The 22,816-nt window shown below is 32.0% G+C and overlaps 7 protein-coding genes across 7 annotated transcripts in view; all 7 read right to left on the bottom strand.

Moving 5' to 3' along the window:
- Window positions 1-1,442, bottom strand: part of TBLA0B04740 (Zn(II)2Cys6 transcription factor domain-containing protein) — a gene marked incomplete at both ends in the record, with an annotated part of 1,956 nt that extends 514 nt beyond the window's left edge. Inside the window, one exon of the mRNA XM_004178780.1 lies at window positions 1-1,442. This exon is cut by the window's left edge and continues 514 nt beyond it. Within this exon, the coding sequence (XP_004178828.1) occupies window positions 1-1,442 (1,442 nt within the window).
- Window positions 1,443-2,806: 1,364 nt separating this feature from the next.
- Window positions 2,807-4,594, bottom strand: FET4 (Fet4p; the record flags this gene model as incomplete). Its single annotated transcript, XM_004178781.1, has 1 exon — window positions 2,807-4,594. The coding sequence occupies one exon, from the start codon at window positions 4,592-4,594 to the stop codon at window positions 2,807-2,809; it is 1,788 nt and encodes a 595-aa protein (XP_004178829.1).
- Window positions 4,595-6,809: 2,215 nt separating this feature from the next.
- Window positions 6,810-9,275, bottom strand: TBLA0B04760 (uncharacterized protein; the record flags this gene model as incomplete). The annotated part of the gene is made up of 1 exon (XM_004178782.1): window positions 6,810-9,275. One exon carries the CDS (start codon window positions 9,273-9,275, stop codon window positions 6,810-6,812), a length of 2,466 nt encoding a protein of 821 aa, XP_004178830.1.
- A 673-nt stretch (window positions 9,276-9,948) lies between these two features.
- Window positions 9,949-12,078, bottom strand: TBLA0B04770 (uncharacterized protein; the record flags this gene model as incomplete). Its single annotated transcript, XM_004178783.1, has 1 exon — window positions 9,949-12,078. One exon carries the CDS (start codon window positions 12,076-12,078, stop codon window positions 9,949-9,951), a length of 2,130 nt encoding a protein of 709 aa, XP_004178831.1.
- An 846-nt stretch (window positions 12,079-12,924) lies between these two features.
- On the bottom strand, window positions 12,925-14,967 carry TBLA0B04780 (uncharacterized protein; the record flags this gene model as incomplete). Its single annotated transcript, XM_004178784.1, has 1 exon — window positions 12,925-14,967. One exon carries the CDS (start codon window positions 14,965-14,967, stop codon window positions 12,925-12,927), a length of 2,043 nt encoding a protein of 680 aa, XP_004178832.1.
- A 799-nt stretch (window positions 14,968-15,766) lies between these two features.
- Window positions 15,767-18,100, bottom strand: TBLA0B04800 (uncharacterized protein; the record flags this gene model as incomplete). Its single annotated transcript, XM_004178785.1, has 1 exon — window positions 15,767-18,100. The coding sequence occupies one exon, from the start codon at window positions 18,098-18,100 to the stop codon at window positions 15,767-15,769; it is 2,334 nt and encodes a 777-aa protein (XP_004178833.1).
- A 751-nt stretch (window positions 18,101-18,851) lies between these two features.
- On the bottom strand, window positions 18,852-20,579 carry TBLA0B04810 (sugar porter family MFS transporter; the record flags this gene model as incomplete). The annotated part of the gene is made up of 1 exon (XM_004178786.1): window positions 18,852-20,579. One exon carries the CDS (start codon window positions 20,577-20,579, stop codon window positions 18,852-18,854), a length of 1,728 nt encoding a protein of 575 aa, XP_004178834.1.
- Between the last annotated feature and the right edge of the window lie 2,237 nt (window positions 20,580-22,816).

Genomic DNA, 22,816 nt, shown 5'->3' on the forward strand with positions numbered 1-22,816 from the left:
TATGATGCCACCGATAAGAATATTTTGTTTTTTTCTAGATGATAAATCTTGTAAATGATTTTTTTCAAAATTGGGAACATATTAACCATATAACCTGAAAGACAAATGAATTTGTTACCTACTAACCAAAATTTTCTATAATTTAAATTTTTGTTATTAAACAGGTATTTCAAATATATTTCATTGGAAATGGACCCTCCATTATCACAAAAGATCCAATCCAAAATTTCTGAACCACAAATAAATGTCTTGATGAAATAAAAAGAATTGATTAGATTGACATCTTTATGCTTGGGTTTGGATAATTTATATAAATCTTCAGTGAATTTCAAAAGCCTTAACAATTCATTAATATGTCTTCTCCAATTGAAATTATCATTATAATTGTTTGCCTTATAAAGGAAAATAGCGAAATTAGACAGGAGCATAAAATCCATAGTATCATTAGAAGATGTGATTATGTTTAAATTGTTTGTTGTCATGGATTGATGAAACAAAGCTTGTGTGAATTTCTGGCATACCTCCAAACTGGGTAATCGAATGTATCTATCCCAAACGTTGGATAAACTCGTGTTACCTTGGGATTGATAAACAGATTTCAAGAAACAGGCTGCCAAGTTTACGATAAAAGTGGTATGATTATGGAAAATAGAATTGAAATTGAGTAAAATTTCGTGGAAAATGGTATTTGGTAAGAGGTTGAATGTATCGTTTCTTAAAACATACCCTACGACATCCCAACAGAACCGAACAAGGATCTCATCTGCCAAGTCTAACGAGTTGAGAATATTTAAATGTTCTACAGTAGGTGGTGGAGAGTTTTCCACAACATACTTGATAGGATCATTCTTGAGAAGTGTTTCCAATGTAAGCTCCCGAAGGAACGAAGGGTCATGGAGTGTCGTAGAGGTATCAATGGATGATGTTTGAAGATGAGTTTGTAATAGTTTTCGTCGTGTATTCCAAGTGAAATTCAAGACTGTGAGAAGATGAATATCGGAATCAATGAAAAATTTTGAGACGTCAAAGAGAAAAGTAGAAGTGTCATGAGTATGTGATTGTTCATTTTGGATCCAATCTTGAACAAACGCTCCTAACGTTGAGGGAGTCTTGTTAAAATTGTTGTGCTGAACAAAAGTGATATCTTTGGAAACTGGTTCTGCAGTTGCTGTCGCCGCCGTATTAGAAGTAGTAGTTACTGGATTAACCACTGCTGCGGGTGTATTTGTTTGATTTAAAAAACTCTCATTATTATACAGATGAATGATCTTGGCCTCTGTACGAGATTGATACACACATGCCAGCTTAAGTCTTGTACAACGAGTACACACTGGTTTAACCTCGTTACACTTCGTATGAGCCTTTTTGCATTGCAAACAACCTTTCCTAGAATAATTTTTGTTACCGCGTCGCCTGACGACGGAAGCTTTCTGAGGACTCATTAGTTTTAGTTCTACTTCTAATCATGCCTTGACGTGGACAGGCTCGATATTAATAACCACACGACCTGACGTCTACTAAAAATAAAAAAAAATATTAAAAAAACAACCAAAATCCAGGGACCATCAATCTATATATATATATATATATATATATATATATAAGATAGATACACATATATACAAACACAGTAATACACCAATACATCGAAACATTAACATATATATATATTATACATAAATCTCTATCGTTCGAACGTCGAAACATCCCTGGATCAAATTGGCAAAAATAACGAGCACAAGACGGCATGGTAAATGAATGTTTCCGCATTAGGAAATCGCCCATTACAACACGGCCGATGCGGCCCTGACTGCGCCGGCGATGCCACCAGATCTTGCCGACACAATGCCACCCCGCCGCGCGTCACCCGGCCAGATCTTCCCAAAACGGAAACACCCCCGGGCGTAGATCTAGGCTGACTACTGGAAACGGATATGCTTTCCGACGAGGCCGAGACGGGATATGACCGTATCCGAGTCACTGGCTGAGCCATGTGCCGATATTTCCTTATAAGTGCACAATCCCGACAGGTTTTTGAGGTTCCACGGAACACCCGTTAGGTCATGACACGTGATGTGTTTTAGAAAACGTGACGCGATATGACGTGAATTACGTAATTAAGGACTGCGTGTTTGATTTTTCCTGTTGATATGGTAAAAGATTATAGATAACAGTAATACGAGAGAAATCTAAGAATGAGGAGGCAAAATCTGTCTTCAGGAAGGTATTTCCTCTTTGGATGCAAATAGGATATGAATGAATTGCTGTTTTGGAATCGGGACATGGTCAGATATTTGTCTGTTTTAGGAAATTGTGGCGCATGTATGGAGTTACCCTAAACGGACCAATCTACATGTAGACGAGGTTTCTTTTTTTTTCTTTCATTTTTATCGTACATCTGGACATTCCTTGCCTGGTAATTGGAATATGGGTGTCATAAATTCTGAAATTAATCTGAATATTAGTAAGCAAAACTCTGGAGGCGCCACGAAATATATATACATAAATAGGTATATATACACACTTACGCACACAGATATATTTATATACAAGTTATGTTAGACAACTTAAATAGCTATAAATATGTTTGAGAGGGAAAAACTAATAACAAAAAAATATATATAAATAAAATAAATATAACTCCCATGGAATAAGAAGAGACAAAAAAAAGATAGTAATATTAAAGTGTAAAAAACCAAAAAAAAGTAATGAATGAATCTATATCTACGACAGCATAACAATAATAAATAAGGGAGACGAAGAAGAAGGTAAAAATTTTTTTAGAAATAAGAATGTCATCAATTGTTTAGAAATATCTTTCCACATAATTCAAAATGATTTTTCTACGTGCCAATAGGGCAGACACTTCCATTCTACGTTGTTTATCAGCCCAATTGTGTGCCTGTAATAGGACCAATAAGAAGAATTCTTCAATGATCATGGTAGGGGTGTTACAAATCAATTGACCCATGGTACTCCATCTCATACCGGAAGCGGCACAAATTAAACCGACAATAACGGCAATGGACACATAGACACTGAAAGTAGTAGAACAGAAATAGTTCATGGTTTTGGAGATTCTATACCCGATAGATTTCATGTTTCTGTCGAATTCTTGGTAACGGTATTCCTCGGGACATGTGATTCCAACTAATTCCATCAATTCGACATCTGCATTAGCTACCAACTCAAATTGTTCTTCTTCAGTTCTCATTATTCTGAAATAGACGTTTCTAATGACAAACCCATCCAGGAAACCCATCAAACCAGTGTAAGTACCAATAATTAACCACCAATCATCGTCCCAATGTAAGGTATTACCAATACCAACCCAAACAGCAAAAGCTACTATGGTAATGATAATACCAAACCCAGTACCGATGACATCGGCGTAAGTATCAATATGTTTTTCAGACCAACTTCTCTTTTGTTCAGGAACTTCAATCACTGGGTTAGGTGTATGGAAATCATTGAAGTAATTTCTTAATTTCAAATCAATCATTCTATCGACATCATAAACCGACGACAAATATCTACCGATGAAAATATCATGTCTTGCTCTAATGTTTTGTAAGAAAGTCGAGGAAATCAATAATGCCACTGCAGTAGCAGTATTGATATACATTTGCCAAGTGTTGCTGAATTTTTGTAGACGTGGATTTTTACCCGTCGTTTCACCAGTGTATGGAGGGTTATTACCAGCATTTGATGGGATAACACCACATGCAATCCAAACGATAACACCTAGCCAATAAATGATGATGAAATACAAAGAACCCTGCCATTCACTAGAAAGAGTAGCCAATTTATCATACCAAGTTTCCATGGGGATATCACCAGCCATATCAGATTCATTTAATTCCAAGTTCAACATATCTTCTTCATTGACAGTTTCATCGTCTTGTTCTTCAGAATTTTTCCTTCTTAGAATAAATTCTTTGAAAGCCAATAAACGAGATCTTAAACTTGCACAGACAAGAACTTGTTCATGAGTACTCATCAATTGTTGACGCATCAATAAAGTATCCCAAATGTAACATTGAATGGATTGACCATCTTGCATAACAACTTGCCAAACGTCAGGAGCTCTATAGACACCACCCAAGACAATCCAAATAATTAAAATAGTCCACATTAGAATAAACATGGCTTGAGAACCGGCAAAATAAACCAACTTGTCCAAAGTCTTATCAGTCAACCCCTTTTCCAAACCAGTGAACCCAATAGAACTTGTAATGTCACCTTTCTTGTGAACCATAACTTCAGCTATTTGGAAATTCTTGGTAGTGTTATCGGAATCCGATGAAACTGACATAGTTTCATCCACATTGATATTACTCTTCTTGTCATCAAATTCATCTTCACTGTGACAAATAACTCTTTCAGAATGCTCTTCTTTTTCATGAACTGTATATTGGATTTGTTCCTTATTATCATCACTTTCTACAAATGCTACGGTATTATCTTCGACATTACTGTCACTGGAAGTCAGATTAGGATTAATATCATGTCCTTCGTATGCAATCAAAGGTGCTCTATGGAAGATGGCAGGTCTTTGACCTGGGTTACTGAAGAATTCTAAAAACTTCCCCATTTTTTTTTTAAATAAAGATGTAGTGCTTAATTACGATTTCAATCTTTTGCGTTTGCGTTAGCGTTAGTGTTTGCTTTTGCTGTTGCTTTTGCTTTTGCTTTTGCTTTTGCTTTTGCTTTTGCTTTTGCTTTTGCTTTTGCTTTTGCTTTTGCTTTTGCTTTTGCTTTTGCTTTTGCTTTTGCTTTTGCTTTTGCTTTTGCTTTTGCTTTTGCTTTTGCTTTTGCTTTTGCTTTTGCTTTTGCTTTTGCTTTTATTTTATGTTCTTGATGTAGTGATAAAGGGGGATATTCTCGTATTAAATTGTTTAAACAACTCACTGTTATATATGGATTATGAACGTTAAAATAGAGGTTATCGATATATTTTAATCAAGTCTTGTTAAGGTGCAATATACAAGCACAAAATACTTGAACGAATGAAAAGCAAGTGAGTTATTAAACCGGGCAGTTGGGTGTACAAACGATGGTTAATGCCTTGGCAGGATCTTTGGGTGTGAACACATTAATGTAAACAAGAACTAGAAGTGCAAAATACTAGAATTCAAAGTTGCAAGAGAGCAAGAAGATTCAGATACAACCATTAACTCAGGCCAACCGCTGTCTTCTAAATGCTAGCTATCCAAAAACAGATGGTGCAATTCTCTATAACAGGAAGTCTGAGACTCTGACATTTTTTCGACATATAAAACAAAACATACAGAAACTTTCAAAACCCAAAAGACCTTTTACAAGAATTGAACATGTAGGAACTCACTTGCCTAGAAGATAGAATTTGCTATAGACATCCAAGCATAATGGTTTTCTTTTTTCTTGTTTTACCTATAATAACTACCATTATAGTTAAAATTATTATAGTTAATAACCTCATGACCTATATAGGTCACCCCGCCCCCCCCCCATCAGTCCTGGCCATTCATAGTCATTCGCAACTATTTAGGCGCTAAATGGCCCAATTACACCAGTTTTTTCAACAATATGACCCACCATGTTTCCTGTGGATACCCCAGAGAACCATCCGTACAAAATGGAGGTGCAGTATATACGCTTTTGGAATGCCCTTTAGATGTGTCCCGATCTGGAAGTAGAAAGGTGAAGTTCCATTTCCGGTAGTCCGTTCCGATTGGGGTGAGGTCTAGCCCGATCTGGTCAAGATATATAGCCGCTGGCCTGATTGACATTCATGGTCTAGAATTTCCTCAGTGGGTGCGACACGTCCGAAAGGGGTACTATGTGCGTGATAGCGCCGGTTAATGCTGCGACACAAAAGTGGGTGTCACTAATCCCAGAGGAGCATGCACCCATAATAAAAGATCAAGTAATCTAAAGTATACTATAATAATCAATAATCAGCAAAAGTATCGAGACAATTTTGGAAGGTACGCAAGGTATGTCAGATGGTGCTAATGTCTTTTGCTATTATTTTTACAATTGTAATTTTTAAAATAAAAAGGCACTCGTTTGAATATATTTGGTGACGTTTGGTTTGTTATCCATTGGGTACCACACAACATAATTATGTCCAAGAGTTTTCAGATAACATAATCAAATAGAATGGATGGATAGATGGGATATGTTATCTTTTGAAAAAGCTTGGTATGCATACTTAGTTGCCAGGTGTCGACTAATATTTCTTAGGAAAATATAATTCTTCCTAGAAACTAATTATATGAATACAGGAACCTCTCACAGTCACAAGATATACTCGGTATTTAATTACACTATTTCCCCACGCACTATATATATATATTTATATATGAATATGTGTTTTAGCATAAAAAACATAGCCAAGATATTATGTTTTTTTTCTTGTTTGAGAAAGGAACCATTTCCTTATCAGGACAAGTATTTCGGTTCATTCATGATAAGACCCGGTCCCAAATTCTGCATTGGTTTCTGATAAGAATGCTTGTTTTGGGTTAAATGAAGGGGAAGATTTGTTACTATCAGATATTGCAAATGAATGTGCTTGCTTAATGATATTAGTTGGTGCTGTGATATAATTGATTTATGTTTACAATAATGATAAAGGTGTAAAAATAAAAAAAAAAAATAATTCAAGAATCAACAGGTATTATTATTGCTTTTTTAATTATTATCGTATTTTAATTAAATGTACATACTTGAATCTTGCAAAGGTTAAAGTAATCTATCAATTATTGTCGGGTTTGGCCAATTAGTTAATTAAGTATAGTAAAAAATATATATATTTCAGATGGCTAAGCCTCCTCTTTTGTCTCTTCTTGCTTTTCCTTGTTCTTATCATCTGGCTCTATCTTGTTCTCATCATCTTGCTCTTTCTTCTTCTTGTCCTCCTCCTCCTTCTTCCTCTTGTCCTCCTCTTCCTTCTTCTTAGCTTCCTCTTCCTTCTTCCTCTTCTCTTCCTCTTCCTTCTTCTTCTTCATTTCATAGGCTTCATTATTATGCAAATTACCATAACTCTTACATTTGTCCTTGGCATAATTGACAAGACAATTCAATGTTTTCCCCAATATTTGATCAGAATTACGTGATGGAATAAAATCTTCGTCAATATCCTTTACAGAATACATTCCCAAGATATAATTCAATAATCCCTTAATTGTTATAATCTTGGAATTAGAATCAGCTTCACTGAAAGTTAAAATCATATAATCATCAAATTGCTTTGTCTTGGGATCTTGTCCAATAACGTCCCAAAATGCAATTGAATTTGGTGACATAACATTGAATTTATCACAATCAGTACCATCATTTCCCCAATTCAATATATCTAAATTGAAATCTAACGATGGAACGATCAATTCTTGATGATAAATACCATTACTTTCCACTAATAATGATAACATTGGTCTATAAAACCGTTCACTACATCCACATTTCTTTATATGTAATTTAGGGATACCAACCCATATCTGCTTCCCAGTAACCTTAGGAATTATGGAAGGTAATGGTATGAATTGTGTACCACCACGTTGACCATCAAATTTATTTTGATCAGTTAATTCTAATGTCTTTTTTTCAAATACTAATTCACAATATCCATCATTTAATGAACATTTAACAACTTCAAAGGGGCTAAATGAATAAATGAAGTGGATAAACCCACGAGATAATGTAGAAAAAACAAGATCATCCTTAGTGAAAAATGGTGTCCAATTTTTCTCCAAAGTTTGTTGTTTACGTCCTTGAATATTAAATTTAACAATTTTTTCAAAACTACGATGTGGTGATAAAGAGAACATTCTTCTTTTATTTTCATCATCATCATGCATATTAAATATAACTATAGGCTCTTCATATCTGGAAGTCCTCTTAAGAATAATTTTAGGATCCTCAGGACCTTTGAAAAGTCCACCAAGTTTATGAGGTACTGAATATATGGTTGGATATGTAACAAAATATCTTTCTAATAATTGATCTCTTCTTTTAGAATCCTTTAAATAATTCTTTGTATGCTCTACTAAACACTTATCATAAGTGACAGGATCATCAATAATATTTTCACATGAATCAGTTAGCCCATATTCTTGATTAATTTTTTTCAAGTCTGCCGTAATATCATCAGGTAATCGCAAATCTAATAATGGAATTCTTTTATTTTTAATCTCATTCCAATCTCTATCAAAGGCTTGTGCTCTAATGAATGAAACCTCTGGTTCCTCTCTCTTACCATTTTTGGAATATAATACACGAGTCACTGTAATGAAACATTGTTCAGATTCCATCCAAACACTAGAAGATCCAAATTTAAACCATTTTTTCTTAATAACCTCTTCTTCTGATGTCTTTGTAATATCTTCTTCATCCTTAATTAATTTACTAAGTTCATCATCTTTTCTAAGTAATTCTCTTCTTAAATTGATTAAATCATCATTAATAAATTTTTGTTTCTTAGAATAATATATTCTAGATTTATATTCTAAATCTTCACATGTGGCTAAAGAATTATAATCATTTGTTAACATTAATTCAAATTCTTTAACTGACATTAATTTATTTTTAGAATCTTGCTTTTTATTATCAGTCAAATATCCTTGAGAATCTAATTTTTCTTTTTTCTTGGCGATCAAATTATTTATATCTAAATTTGATACAAACCCTGTGATATCAAAATCTTCATATTCATCAAGAATCATCCTAGAATTAGTTGGAAACTTATTTAAGGATTTGTGATTCAGATATGATATTACATTAATTTCTTTCATATCTTTCTTAAAGGCAACTTCATCTAATTGGAAAAAAGGTGACACATAATTGTAATAGCTGGTAGATACAATAGAATTTTCACCTCTAAAGGGGAAAATAATAGTCACTAATGTGGAACATAGTAATAAGACAATTAAGTTCCTTTTACTGAATAGTCTTCTTATGGTAAAAGAAGAAAGTCTAAGAATATTCCACCTCCTAAACAAATGAAAGGTCCGACCGAATATACGACGAATATAATTTTGATGGTTTCTTGTTCTTTGATGATGATGCACAGGAGTAAAATCCAAATAATCATCAATTTCTTCATCCTCATATTCATCCTCATCATAATTAATAAAGTTATCCTGTTCATGGAAATTCGTATCATTATCAATTTCTTTCCCCTGTACTACCACTCCTTCAACTTTTGGGGCTTTACTTTCATTTGAATTAGGCCCTGAAGTAAGATCCTCCATAAGAAACGCGTTTTCATCCTCTTGATCACTACTTACCATTTTGTAACAACTTTTCAGATCTTTGTATAATTTGATAACTTATGACTCAAAAAAAAATAACAGTAAAATGGCAAAATAGCAATAAAATTAGGTTGAAGGGGTACAAAATAAAATAAGATATTCTTATTATACTATTATCAAAAGTACAATATAAAATTAGGGGAAGAAGTTTTCAAAAAATATAATTATAAACCTAATAGCTTGTCCTGTTTTTTTTGTTTTGTATTTTTTCTTATTTCAATAAGCCAAATTAACAACGTATATAGTCAAATATTTTTATTGTTTTTATTTAAATGTTATATACTCTAGAAAATAAATTATGAATTATTAGTTTTTTTCCATTTACTTAATAGCTAAACTTCATTTGTAACCCAAATCTATCCTTGTATTTAATTTTTCAAGGTATCAATCCCTTGGCTTCAATGCGATTTTTCCAATCTGAAATTTCTAACTTCATTATTAAGTATGGAGAAATTTTGACCGAAAAGAATGGAAAAAAACGTCGCAGGAAGATACCAGGTATGCATAAATATCAAGATTGCCTATAGCAGTAACTATCACGACGTAGTTTTATTTTTTTATTTATTTTTTTTTTTTTAATTTACGCAGCCTAATTTGCTATTATAGAAGTATATCTAAATATGTTACACAATTATATAGAATCGCAAGGGTTCTATGAATGAAGCTGTAAATATTCTGTACACCTATCATGGGCTTGAGCTTCCACACATTTTAATGCAGAGCCCATAATATAATCTGTATGACTGTTAATACTATATTCCTCGTCGATACCTTTCTCTGTATAGGTTTTCAATATATAATTTAATAAACCCTTGATGACCATAGCTTTAGATAATGTGTCAGATTCACTATATGTGAACGTCATGTAATCATAATATTTTTGGGTAGCCACATCTTGTTTTAAAATCTCCCAAGAGGCAATGGAATTAGGGGCCATTTGGTTTATACCACCACAGTTAAAATTTTTCTCATCCCAACTTAATATGTCAGAATCAAAGTCCATAGAAGGTGAGAAAAGGTCCATATAAAACACCCCATTTGATTCTAGCAACACTTGTAGCATGGGCCTATAAAATGAGTGTCCGCATTTACAATCGGTTGCTTTATATTTAGAAAATCCAACCCATATATTCTTGTTTTCAATCAATGGTAAAGATGATGGCAGAGATCGGAATTGTGTCCCACCGGTAACATCTTTTAGTAAAGATCCACTTTCTAATCCTAAAGATTGAGTTTGGAATATTTTTTCACATAATCCATCATTTAATGAACATTTCAAAATTTCCAAAGGTTGGAAGTTGTAAATGAAATGAATAGAACCTCTTGATAGCGAAGAGATACTTTCTTCATTGTACTCTCTTTTGTAAAATGGGGCCCAACCTTTTTCCGTTGATTTCATCTCTTCATCATTAAATTTAAATTCTATCATTTGATCAAAACTACGGTGTGGTAAATATGCATGCATCCTTCTTCCATGTCCATTATCCATATTGAAAACAACAATTGGTTCCTCAACTCCATTTTTTTCTCTTAATACAATATGTGGATCTTCTGCTCCCAAAAAGTTACCATCACTCTTGAAAGGAAATCTAAATATGGTTGGATAAGTGACAAAATAACGATCTAATAGTTTATCTCTTCTTTGAGAGTCTTTCAAATACCCATTTGCTTGTTTAACTAAGCATTTATCATATGCAGTAGGGTTCCCTTTTAAATGTTCACATGAGAAAGATATCCCAAACTCTCTATCAACTTTTTCCAACTCAACTTCAAGATTTTGTGGTAAATCTACATCAACTCTTGGGATTCTTTTGCCTATTATTTCTTTCCAATTTTTATCAAAAGTTTGAGCTCTTAAAACTGAAACAACAGGTTTCGTTTTAATACCTTCGCTGGAATAAAGAATTCGCGAAATTGCAAGGTAACATTGCTCTTTCTCCAACCACACACTTGAAGTACCAAATTTAAACCATTTCTTACGAATAATATCTTCTACTTTCATATCTTTTTCACTGTCTTCGTGATTCTTAATTATGTTTGTAATAAAATCATCTTTAGTCAAAATATTTTTCCGAACAGCAATTAAATCATCTTTCAGTATTGTACGCTCTTTTGAGTATTGAACTTCACCATTATGTTCTAAATCCTCACAACTTGCTTTTACCAGCGTGCCTTCATCAATATGATTATCAAACTTCACTATATCTTTATTATTAGTGTTTTTATTATTTTCCAACATTTTTAATTGATCAAATCGCATATTTGGAGTGTATCCCTTAAATCTAAAGGTTTGATATTTGTCATCTATTATCTTCGAATTAATTGGTAGGTTTTCTATATAAGAAATTGAATTAAATTTGGAAGATAAGTCTAGATCTAATAGTCCCTTTATCCTATCGACTGAATATTGTTTGTAGAACAAAACTGGGCTATAGTAAGAGTATGATATTTTATATTCTTTAGAAGAATAATGATTAGTTATTAAAAAGATTATGAAAACAAAAACACTAAATATTATTGATTTAGAAAGTTTTGTTTCTCGAATGTGGAGTCTAGAATGTATCATATGTGTGAATTTTTGATTATATTTTCTTAATTTTGAAAATAATTTATTAGGCTTCGAATAGTTACAAGAATATTTTGATTTGGCCTTTGTGTTTGAGCTTAATTGTAAAAGTCTTGAACTTGACTCAGTTTTTAAAGACAGATCTGTATCAGAGAAATTTGTATAATCTGTATCAGTATAATAACTGAACTCTTTGTTCAACTTTTTATTAACCATTTTTTTTATTTATTAAAAATATAATTATTGATGAATTAAAAAAAATGGTGATATTTGGTGTAAAAAAAAAACTAGTTTAAACAAGGGATATATTTCTTTTAGTGCTTCTTGAAATAACAAGTATTGTATTTAATATATAAAAATAGAACATCTTATCTATTCAAACTATGATGATGACTCTTTAAATTGTAGAAAATAAACAACCCATGACTTTAAGACAATCAATACTAGGATACACACGATATAAAAAATATTGCATGGAAAACATTAATTTTCCCTCTGGCTTTGAGATATATAGTACAGGTAGCTCATTCATGGTATTGGCATAGAATCCGGTGCTTCAACTATTCACTTATTTTCCTTAAAAAAATGTCACTGAAAATAAACACAGTAGAAAAAAAGGCATATCAGACGAAAACGTTTCTCTTGTTTTCTGACTCAATATAACAAACTATATTGATATCAATCAAAAGAGTTATTATCATCTGGAATTTTGAATCTAGAACAATTAGTAACCGAAGTCCGATCAAATAGCAACACTGTGTTAGGAAATATTTTCTAGATGAGGTTTTTCGGGCTTGGCAAAGGTTCTCGATTTAAAGTCATTAAAATACTGAAAATTCTTATCTAGTACATATTACCAATTTTTCCACTCTAAAAAAACATACTATAATAAGCCACTTTTTATGCCTACTTTCTTTTGTATTTTAGGAATGTTATAATTAAATAGTATGAGATTGAACTTATATTGGCCAATGTTAGAATTATTAAATTATTATGTATTATTATGCCTAGAATATTTATTTATATTACCAGATGTATCTAATATAAAATTTAAGAACTAAGTTACAAGGAATTAGATTGCTTGGCAACATTCATAGTGGTGTCAGTATCTGTAGTTTTTTCAGGATGTGTTAATCCATATTCTTTACATGTACGGGCCGCCGAATCTGCTACACATTTAAAACTGGTTTTGATTATAAAATCATCAAGCAGGGTATCTTTGTAAGTGTCTTGTAGATTTTTTTGTTTATATATATTTAGCACATAATCAAGAATACCTCTCACGGTAATTACTGATGATCTTGAATCCGATTCACCATATGTTAGTGTTAAATAATCATCGAATCTTTTAGTTTTAGGATCCTGAGCTAAAACTTCCCAGGCAGATATCGAATTTGGAGACATGACATTAAATCCACCACATGCGCTATTTTTCTCGTCCCATGACAAAACATCCGTTTCAAAATCTAATGAAGGTACAAGCATCTCTTGATTAAATACTCCATTCTCTTCAACCAGTATTGATAGCATAGGTCTGTAGAATCTTTCACCACAGCCGCACTTATTTATGTGTAATTTTGGAAACCCAATCCATATTTGTTTACCGTAAACCTCAGGCAAAATGGTAGGTAATGGGACATATTGAGTTCCACCACGGATAATATCAATATTTTTCTCACTTGAAATTCGAGACTTGTATACCATTTTACATGAACCATCAACTAAAGAGCACCTTAGGATTTCTAAAGGGTGCATTCTTTTAATGAAATGAACGTAACCAGAGTAAAAATCTGTTAAGCCTGTCAAATCCTCCTTAGAGAAAAATGGAGTCCAATTTTTCTGAACTGTATTACCATCTTCGTGATAGTTGAATTGTAATAAGTCACGCTCGGATCTATGAGGAAATAAACTAAACATCTTTCTCCCATGGCCATTATCCAAGTTAAAAACAACCATTGGTTCTTCAAACCCTGCAGTTTTTCTTAAAATGATACGTGGATCTTCCATACCTTTCCCTTTACCCACCGCATTGAATTCAAAGTGAAACGTTTTTGGATAAACAATATAATTCTTTATTAAAAATTTGTTCCACTCTTTCTCATCTTGTGGTTTCGAGTTGCTTGATTTAGCGTTTAAACAATTGTAATATGAAAGGGGATCATTAATAACCTCCTCACAAGCTTTATGTCTCGGGTTATTATGTCTTTCTCGATCGTTGGAATAAGTGTGTAATTTTGGAATATATTTACCTTTAACTTCATTCCAATTCCTATCAAATAATTGTCCACGAACTAAAGATACATCAGGTTCTGACTTCTTACCATCTGCAGAGTATGTGATACGGGAAACAGTTATGTAATACTGTAAACTTTCCACCCAAACACTCGAGGTACCAAATCTACCCCATTTTTGAGATAATAGGTCTTCTTCTGTTAAAGTAGAATCCTCTGGACTTGTAAATTTATCAGAGAGCCAATCAGATGGCTTTAAAATTTCATCCTTGATCATCTTAATATTATCTTTGATGATAATCCGTTCAGTTGAATATAAAATCTGGTTAGAATATGCCAGATCATCACATGTGAGTAAATTCTCACTTGAAAATCTTATCCTCTCTAAATTTGCTGGATCAGAAGGATCATTTATTTTGAGACCGATTTTTTTGAATATAGACGACTTTGCTAAATTTAATTGAGAGGCAAATCCTGAAATAGTTAGAGATTTATACGGTTGACGTAAATTTGGTAGAGAAATGGAGGACCTTTCTGTGTTGGTATTCCGAACCCTACTATTTATATCAACATTTGCCAGCTCATTTTTAGAATAAACTATATTAGAATTTCTTGATCCTGGTAGCCAAGATGGTAAGTAAGCTTTTGGGGCATACGAAACAATCTCAGAGCTCTTATTTAGAAACAATAATAATAGGCAGCCACAAATGAGAGATACAGTCAAAAATAAAATTCTAAGTTTGATAACTGATGATGGCGGGCTCCAATATCTTATTTTCTTTTTCTTATATTTTGAATGAGAATTAGGAGACATATTTCTTCTTGCTAACTGATCAGGGTGACCAATTACCTTTTTAGATCGAAAAGTTGTCATTACACAATGCAGCGAGAGCGAAATAATAGCTAAAGTTCATTTACCGAATATACATTGTTTTTAAAGAAGGAATAAAAGCCTAATATTAGATTGTAAACAACAATGCTCAATGCATTGTTTCACAATTTCAAATTCAAGTATCAAGCATACTGTTATTCAAGTGATGTGTCCTCAACTAACTACGAAGGATCTTACCTTCATCGGACTTTAAGAAATTTAAGATTTTAATTTCTTTTTTTTTGCAGAAAAATTAGGGGTAAATGTTAAAAGAAAATATATTAACGCTTTTCCTGTATTATTTTACGCTGAAAATTTTAAAAATATTGTATTACGTTGTAGCTTTGGCTGGAAGGTAGATATCACATGATGTTTAAAAGCGATTCTTACATCCTTCGCCTAAGAATATTTACCAGGAATTATAGCTGGTGAGATAAATTTAATGTAGTATGAAAAGTACCTTTTTTTTATTTTTTTAATTACAGTTACAAGCACTTGGCTGTTTGTTTGTTTAATTTTAAAATAAAACTATGTAATTTGCAGGATATGAACTAATCAAAACGGTAGTTCTATTACAGCAGAGGAACATTCCCCAGATTGTCATCTAAAATGCTCATAAATAAGTCGAAATTATCTTCTAAAAGTTGATTAAAGTCAACTTGATCATTTCCCCCCATCAATGGGCTCATTCCTGTATCTATTGGGATGGTTGACTGATTAATATTTAAATTACTTTCATCTAAAGTTGCCTTTAACACTGTAATAATTCTAAAATCAAAACTGTTTAATATACATCCCCATTTTAATATTTCTCAATAAAATTGGTATTACTTGCACTTAACCCCCATTTCAAATTCATTTTATCAACAATTTTAGTAGATATTTGAGTGTGATTAATTACGTTGGTCCAGTATGCATTTTGAATTTGGCCTAAGTAGCTATTGTTTACTAAATAAAGAAAATAGTTTATCATTAAAATAACTTGAGAACAGCCGATATAACAATATCCAAATTTAGCAGTTATTAAAATACAAATTAGCCCCATATGGCTAGATATTGAATCAATCATGTAACTAACAATTGCCCTTTCATTCTCTAATTTTGAATGAATCTCGGAATATCTTGAATCAGCTAATTGATTAATTAATATCTCATTTTTGCGTGAAAACCTCAAGATATATGACAGCTGAGCTATCCATAATTTTATCATAAGAAATGTGATTCCTTTATTGAGAGAATATTCATAATTGATTTTAGTATAAGGGGAAAATTCATTTTCAAAATATTGAAGTATTAGCGTGAGCAGTTCCAAGTAGCAACCAAATCCCTTTACTAGATAAAAATGATAAAATTTTTCATTTCGTTCTTCATTTTCTGTGATATTACGCTCAAAGTGGAACATTAATGTATTATAAATACTTAATACGCTAGATAAATACAGAATATTAACCTTTAAAGTTTCAACCATTTTAATTTCTTCAAATTTAAACTTAGCCCCTCTCCATTCTTCAACAAAGATATTTGTCGCTAGAATAGGTTGTGATGCATCAGGTAATGGAAACTTTTGAGAAATAAATGCTCCTAGATTGTTAATATTTTCCGATATTTCTATAAGGTTTTGCGTTCGGGAAGATTTATTGCAATGATTCATTAGTCGTGTAAGTTTAATATGAACTTGATATTTATCCTTTTGTAATTCAAATAATTTTTTTTCAAATTCAGACATTGACATCATATATCCAAAAGGAAAATCTAATAAATCATCTCTATTACTGAAATAGTTTTCCAAATATAATTGATCTAGAATTGTACAGCCACCATCCGCTGTAATCATCAACATTCTTAATGTTTGAATGCCTAACCATAGTTTATACCTGAGTCTAAAATACGAATGAGTTGAAAATGTATCCGCCTTATATCTAGAGAATTGCGATGGCTCTTCATGTAACCCTAATGTAATTGCTAATTCTGTAAGACACTTCAATATTAGGATCCCATTATGTGTAACATGCATTTCGTCATTTCCTGGATTTAAATATTCCGAAATATAAGAATAAAGTAAGCATGCAAGTGCGTTTTCACTAGTAAACTTAAACCCATTGAGTAATGATAGAAGTTTTTCAGATATTATCATGATATTATTTGCTAATTGGATTGGATGCATAGTCTGATCATTATCTAGCCCAAATTTTGGATCTCTTAAACTAATCACAATTATTAAAAGAAATAACACTAAAGTTTCTATTTTCCGTCGAATATCCTCTTTATTTATAATAATCTTATAATATCCATTCGTTTGAAACTCCAATATCTCTTTTAAATTGTTTTCAAATGTTGGTATTTCGATCAATGGGTAAAATGGGTATACATTTTCATAAAAATAGAGAAGAATGATGCTGATATTTTGCATGTTAGGTAGGAGTAGCTCTACCTTTTGAATAAGTTCTTGAATTGTTGACATCAATTTAGGGTTTATTCTATCTTCTATTGTATAAATTGTATTGAAATACTCTGGTGGCAACTGGTTTGTGATGTTCCTATTTGTGTTTTTAGCCCAATGGGTAATAGCTTCCTTAAGAAACTGTAGAGGGCTGATAATTTCACCTGGATTAATGGAATCAGTATTAGAGTCCATAGTTGTGATATTATTTGATAATGATATCCTATCTAATTTGTTTTGTAGATCAGCTAATACTGTACCATGTGTGCAAGAGCAAAAAATTCTACTGAATGGATCATACTGAGCAATACTATGTGGTCCATAGGGGAAGTCTAAATATGTTGATGGACCTTGGCTGACATACATATCTCTAGCGTTCCATAATGATACATTATAATTTAAGTTTAAATCATGTGATTGGAATATAGAATAGTTTTCGCTAGTGGTACTTTTAGATTTTTCATTAGAAATTGTAGGGAAATCTTTTGAAGTCATTTCTATCAATCTATCGTTGCCTAAAGGGATATTTACGGAATTAAGAATCAGAACTGGAGAGCTAGTGTCATAATAGCATGGCCTCTTGTTTTTTAGACATCTTTTACAAGATGGCCTTTCTCTATCACATTTTAGTTTTTGGATTCTGCATGAATTACAAACTCTTGAAATTCTTGACTTATTTGAATTTTTATATTTCATTATAAAAATAATATAAGATGAAATGTACACCAGCTATGTACAATTAATAATGATTTTTGTTTAATAATGAAATACATTGATTATCGTTGAAAAGCTGTATGGTGAATATATTTAATTAAGAGATAGGAAAATAAACTATTCGGATGACTTCTTTAGCATTCGAGATTTCAATATAATAGAAGATCCATAATAGGGAGTTTCCGAAGAAATAAGCGAAGTCTAAAATCTAAAACGCCTTTTAAGTCTTGAAAGCATTATATGATATTATTGAAGTATTTTTGGCCATATTAACTGCCCTAACTTAATTTTTATCTACTTCATTTCTAAATCATTAAAATAAAGAAATCTAAATAGAGTGCTCAGTATTTAAATTCATGCTACCATCTAATAGTAATTTTTAATACTAAAATTCATTACAACATATCCTTACCAACCACTAATTTATACAAATATAATGTAATATTACCGAATTAGATAATTATATTGTCTCCTTGTATTTATTCATAAATATCAAAGAATACTAAAAATAGTGTTCATATTAATTTGAGTACAATACCCATTTCTACTTCTGAGCATGTTATGCAGCATGAAAAGTAACAGGGAAGAGTAGTGGGAGTGTATATATGTATTTTATGTAAAATTGTAAGACATGATGAGCTTTTTAGGGTATATTAAAATTTTTCGTTGGAATATAAAGGGGTCATTAAATAAAATTAAACTAGAAACAATAAGTTAAAATATGAGGCGATGCTTATTTACTACCAAACATTTTCTTGAACATTGGTTGATCATCATTAGCTAGAGCATCTACGTCATAATCATCATCTCTTTTAGATGGCGGCACCCATGAGTTAGATTTCCATGGCAAAACACCTTCTTCCCACATAATATTGACATCTTCTAATTGTAGACCTTTGGTTTCTGGTACAAAGAAGAAAACGTAGAAATATGCAAAGACTAAACAACCCATGAAAACATAACCGTAGTAGAAGTCAATGGCACCAGTAATGAATGGAGTGAAAAAACCAATACAGAAATTCCACATTTGATTAGAAACAGTACCCAATGCCATACCTTTGGCCTTGACTCTCAATGGGAAAGATTCAGAAATGATGACAAAAGGAATTGGAGCCCAGGTGGTAGCAAAACAGAAAATGAATAAACAGCTAAATACAATCATCACATTACCGGCCCATTTTTCAGAAGCTTGGTCTTTACCATTTGGATATAAGCTGGTCACTCCGACTGTAGCAAAAACAACCATACAACAGGTCATAGCAGCTGCACCCCATAGTAAACACCTACGACGACCAAATTTATCGACAACATATAAAGCAACAAAAGTGGAGGCAAAGTTTACTACACCAAAAATAATGGTAGTTTGGAAAGAATCTTCTAAACCAACTGCATTAAAAACAGTAGCACCATAGTAGAAGAAATAATTAGCACCTGTCAATTGTTGTAAACCCAAGACAGCAATACCCATGATCACTCTTTGGAAAACTTTATTACTGGTTTGAAATAATTCTTTCCATCCGGCTTGACCAGCAGCTCTTTCAGCTTCAACAGCAGCTTGTACAATTTCTACTTCAGCAATAGTGGATGGGTCATCAACTGAAACTTTGTTAGATCTGGCAATAGAGCGTTTTGCTTCTTCAATCTTACCTTTTTCAACCAAGAACCTTGGGGATTCAGGAACAAACAACATTGCACCGACCATGAATAAACACCAAGCAAATTGCATACCCAAACCAACTCTCCATTGAATAGAATTGTCATAAGTCTTGGTACCATAATTACAACAATTACCCAAGAAAATACCAAAAGTAATCATCAATTGAAAGCATGAAACCATAGCACCTCTCAAATGCTTTGGAGAAACTTCAGAAATCAACATTGGAGATAAAACTGCAATTACACCCATACCAATACCAGCAATAATTCTACCAATAAAATATTGGTACCATTTGTCAGTAGAGGCAATTTGGATTACAACACCAGCGACGAAAATAACGGTAGCCATAATTAAACCTAGACGACGGCCATAAACATCACCAACACGGCCCAAGGTAACGGAACCGATAGCACAACCAACATTGAAAATTGCTACTAACAAACCAGTTCTAACTTTGGATAAGTATGGTTCGCCATCAGAGTTGAGAGAACCAAATCTCTTGATGAAATCAGTTTGTGCAACAAATCCACCAATAGTACCAATATCCCAACCATTGATAAACCCACCAAAGGCAACCATCAGACACATGATACAGACAGATAAATAAGCTGAGGCTGGTTTTTTTGGGATTTCTATCTGAGATGAAGACTCATCGCATTGTTCTATTGGATATTCATCGTTCTTTAAATCTCCTTCATCTTTAAGAGAGGGAGCTATATAAGCATCTGCACTATTTTCCATGGAAATAGAATTCGTAGATGAATTTGTTAATTCAGAAAATTGACGACCTTGAATATTTGCCATTTTTATTTTTTATTTTTTTTTATGAGTATGAGGAGAATTCTTTAATATGTAGAATTTATTATATTTTATCTTATTTGTATAAATTGTAAGGAAGTTAGAAAACTGCTTGTTGATGAGGTTTTATACTTTTTTTTACCAATAAGAAACATATTTCAGTTTCAAGAATTTTAATAATATCTGTGCTGTTTATATATCATTATAGCAGTTTATTTTTTTTAAAAAAATATTCTTTGCTATATTGAATTTTGCAAAAAGCCTACAGAAATTTATGAGTGGGTTACAAGTATATTGTATCTTAAGAATACCTAAGTATGAGGAAATGACGTTTTCAGAAGGCTATAATATTTTCTTTTTTTAAAGAAAACAAATGTGGGGTCTAAATTGTTTCCTGTTAAATTGTCCCCACCGGAGTAAGAATTTCCGCTTTGAAAAAATATCCAATATAAGTTGTATAGTAAGAAACCCCGTTACAAGGAAAATTGAGAATGCGGGGCAGATATAAGATCGTTTCCTATATGACGACATTGTAACCTATAGAAACAAAGGGTGGTTTTTCCACTTCTAGATAATGGTAAGATTTCATTTCATCATTTGAGCGAGAAAATTACCAGAAAAGATGATTCTGATGATCATTCAAAATCTTTTAGATATAGACTTGTTGAAATTGTTGGGACTACGATTTGTTATTTGCATCATCTAGGATATTATGGATGGAATTAGGTTCATTTGTGGGGAAAAATTTTTTTCATTTACTGATTTTTTTATTTCACTCTTTGTTAAAATGAAGTTATACTGATAGAGTTGATAATACCATATTAGACTATTGTTAAATCATCTTCATACGAAATGTGGATATGTATTAAGCGACGAAAGTTCAGAACGTCTGTTCGCTCAAGTTTCGTTTCATACCAATGAAATTTTTTCTTTTCTATTTGGATCAAAAATACTGAGAATTTTAACCAAAAACGGTACATATAAGATTTCAAAAAGGGCTAATTTTGCCTTCAAATTTAATTATGCGTGTATTTCTAAGTAGAAATAAATTATTTTTATTTTTATACTTTTCCACTTACTAAACTTGGTTTCGAATGCTAGCCTTGTTTTGTCTTGCAGTATAATTTGAATTTTTTCCAGCTACAATAGAATAGCTTATTTTTTTTCTGATAATGTATTATGTTTAAGTTGAGCTAATAATGAATCGAAGTAGTTAAAAATGAAGTTCATTCCGGTTCAAAAACAAACTGTTGGTCATTGGTTTATGGCACTACCAGTAAAAAGTGTATTAATTATTTTGTACATTTGGCAGATACTTCATGAATATACAGATAGATTGGTGGTCTAATTATTTAAGTTATGTAATCAATAAGGAGTATCTAGCAAGAGGTGAACAATAATTTTCTAAAGGCGTCACACTTTCAAAATTTTAGTCAAATCAAAATAAACCAGATCTCTTACATTTCTTCTTTTTCCCCTTATTGAGTATTTTTTTTTCCTTGTTTTCGTTGAACACATTAACTTGTGATTAGCATCTTCTGTTTATTCTACATCGTAGACCACTCTTTCTCGAAGATAGCATTATTTCATTTTTTTTAGATGCCAGTTTAATTTCGTACGTCTTTAAATAAATTATTACTCGGCATTTTGCTGAGTCAAAAATAAAAAAATTAGAATATTTTGGTTGAAAAAGTGATAAATATAAAGCATGTTATTAGCCAATTGAAACTTTCAATATTTCAATAGAAGCATATTAAAAATTAGTTTTGCACAATTTTATTTTTGATATTGTAATACCAACAATAAGTCTTCGCAATCATTCTAATTCAAATATGTTTGCCATAAAAGAAATAATTAATAAAAAATATCATTTTTGAATTAGGTCCTACTGAAAAAACTGTAAAATATACACATGAAAGTAAAAAAAAATATCTTCCAAAAAGAAGGCTTATCAAACTAAGGTTCTTTTTTTTCAAAAAAAGAGTGAGCTCGAAATCTGTCCGAGTTTTCTATCGAATTTTCCTTATTGTATTCCTGAGCTTTTTATTACCTTTTGTAGATAGCGAGTTGTGGAAAAAAAGTTATTGAGGGTGACACTAATTAACGAAGTTTTTGTTTGATCCTTATAATCCGTTTTTTACAATTGTTTCTAAATATTAATTCTTGACTTCTTGTAAATGTCGCTATGTTTGAAAATGCATACCGAATACTTCACTCAAAACGAATAGCACTTTAATCCCAAA

Source organism: Henningerozyma blattae, chromosome 2, assembly GCF_000315915.1.
Source record: "Henningerozyma blattae CBS 6284 chromosome 2, complete genome".
NCBI classification, from domain to species: domain Eukaryota; kingdom Fungi; phylum Ascomycota; class Saccharomycetes; order Saccharomycetales; family Saccharomycetaceae; genus Henningerozyma; species Henningerozyma blattae.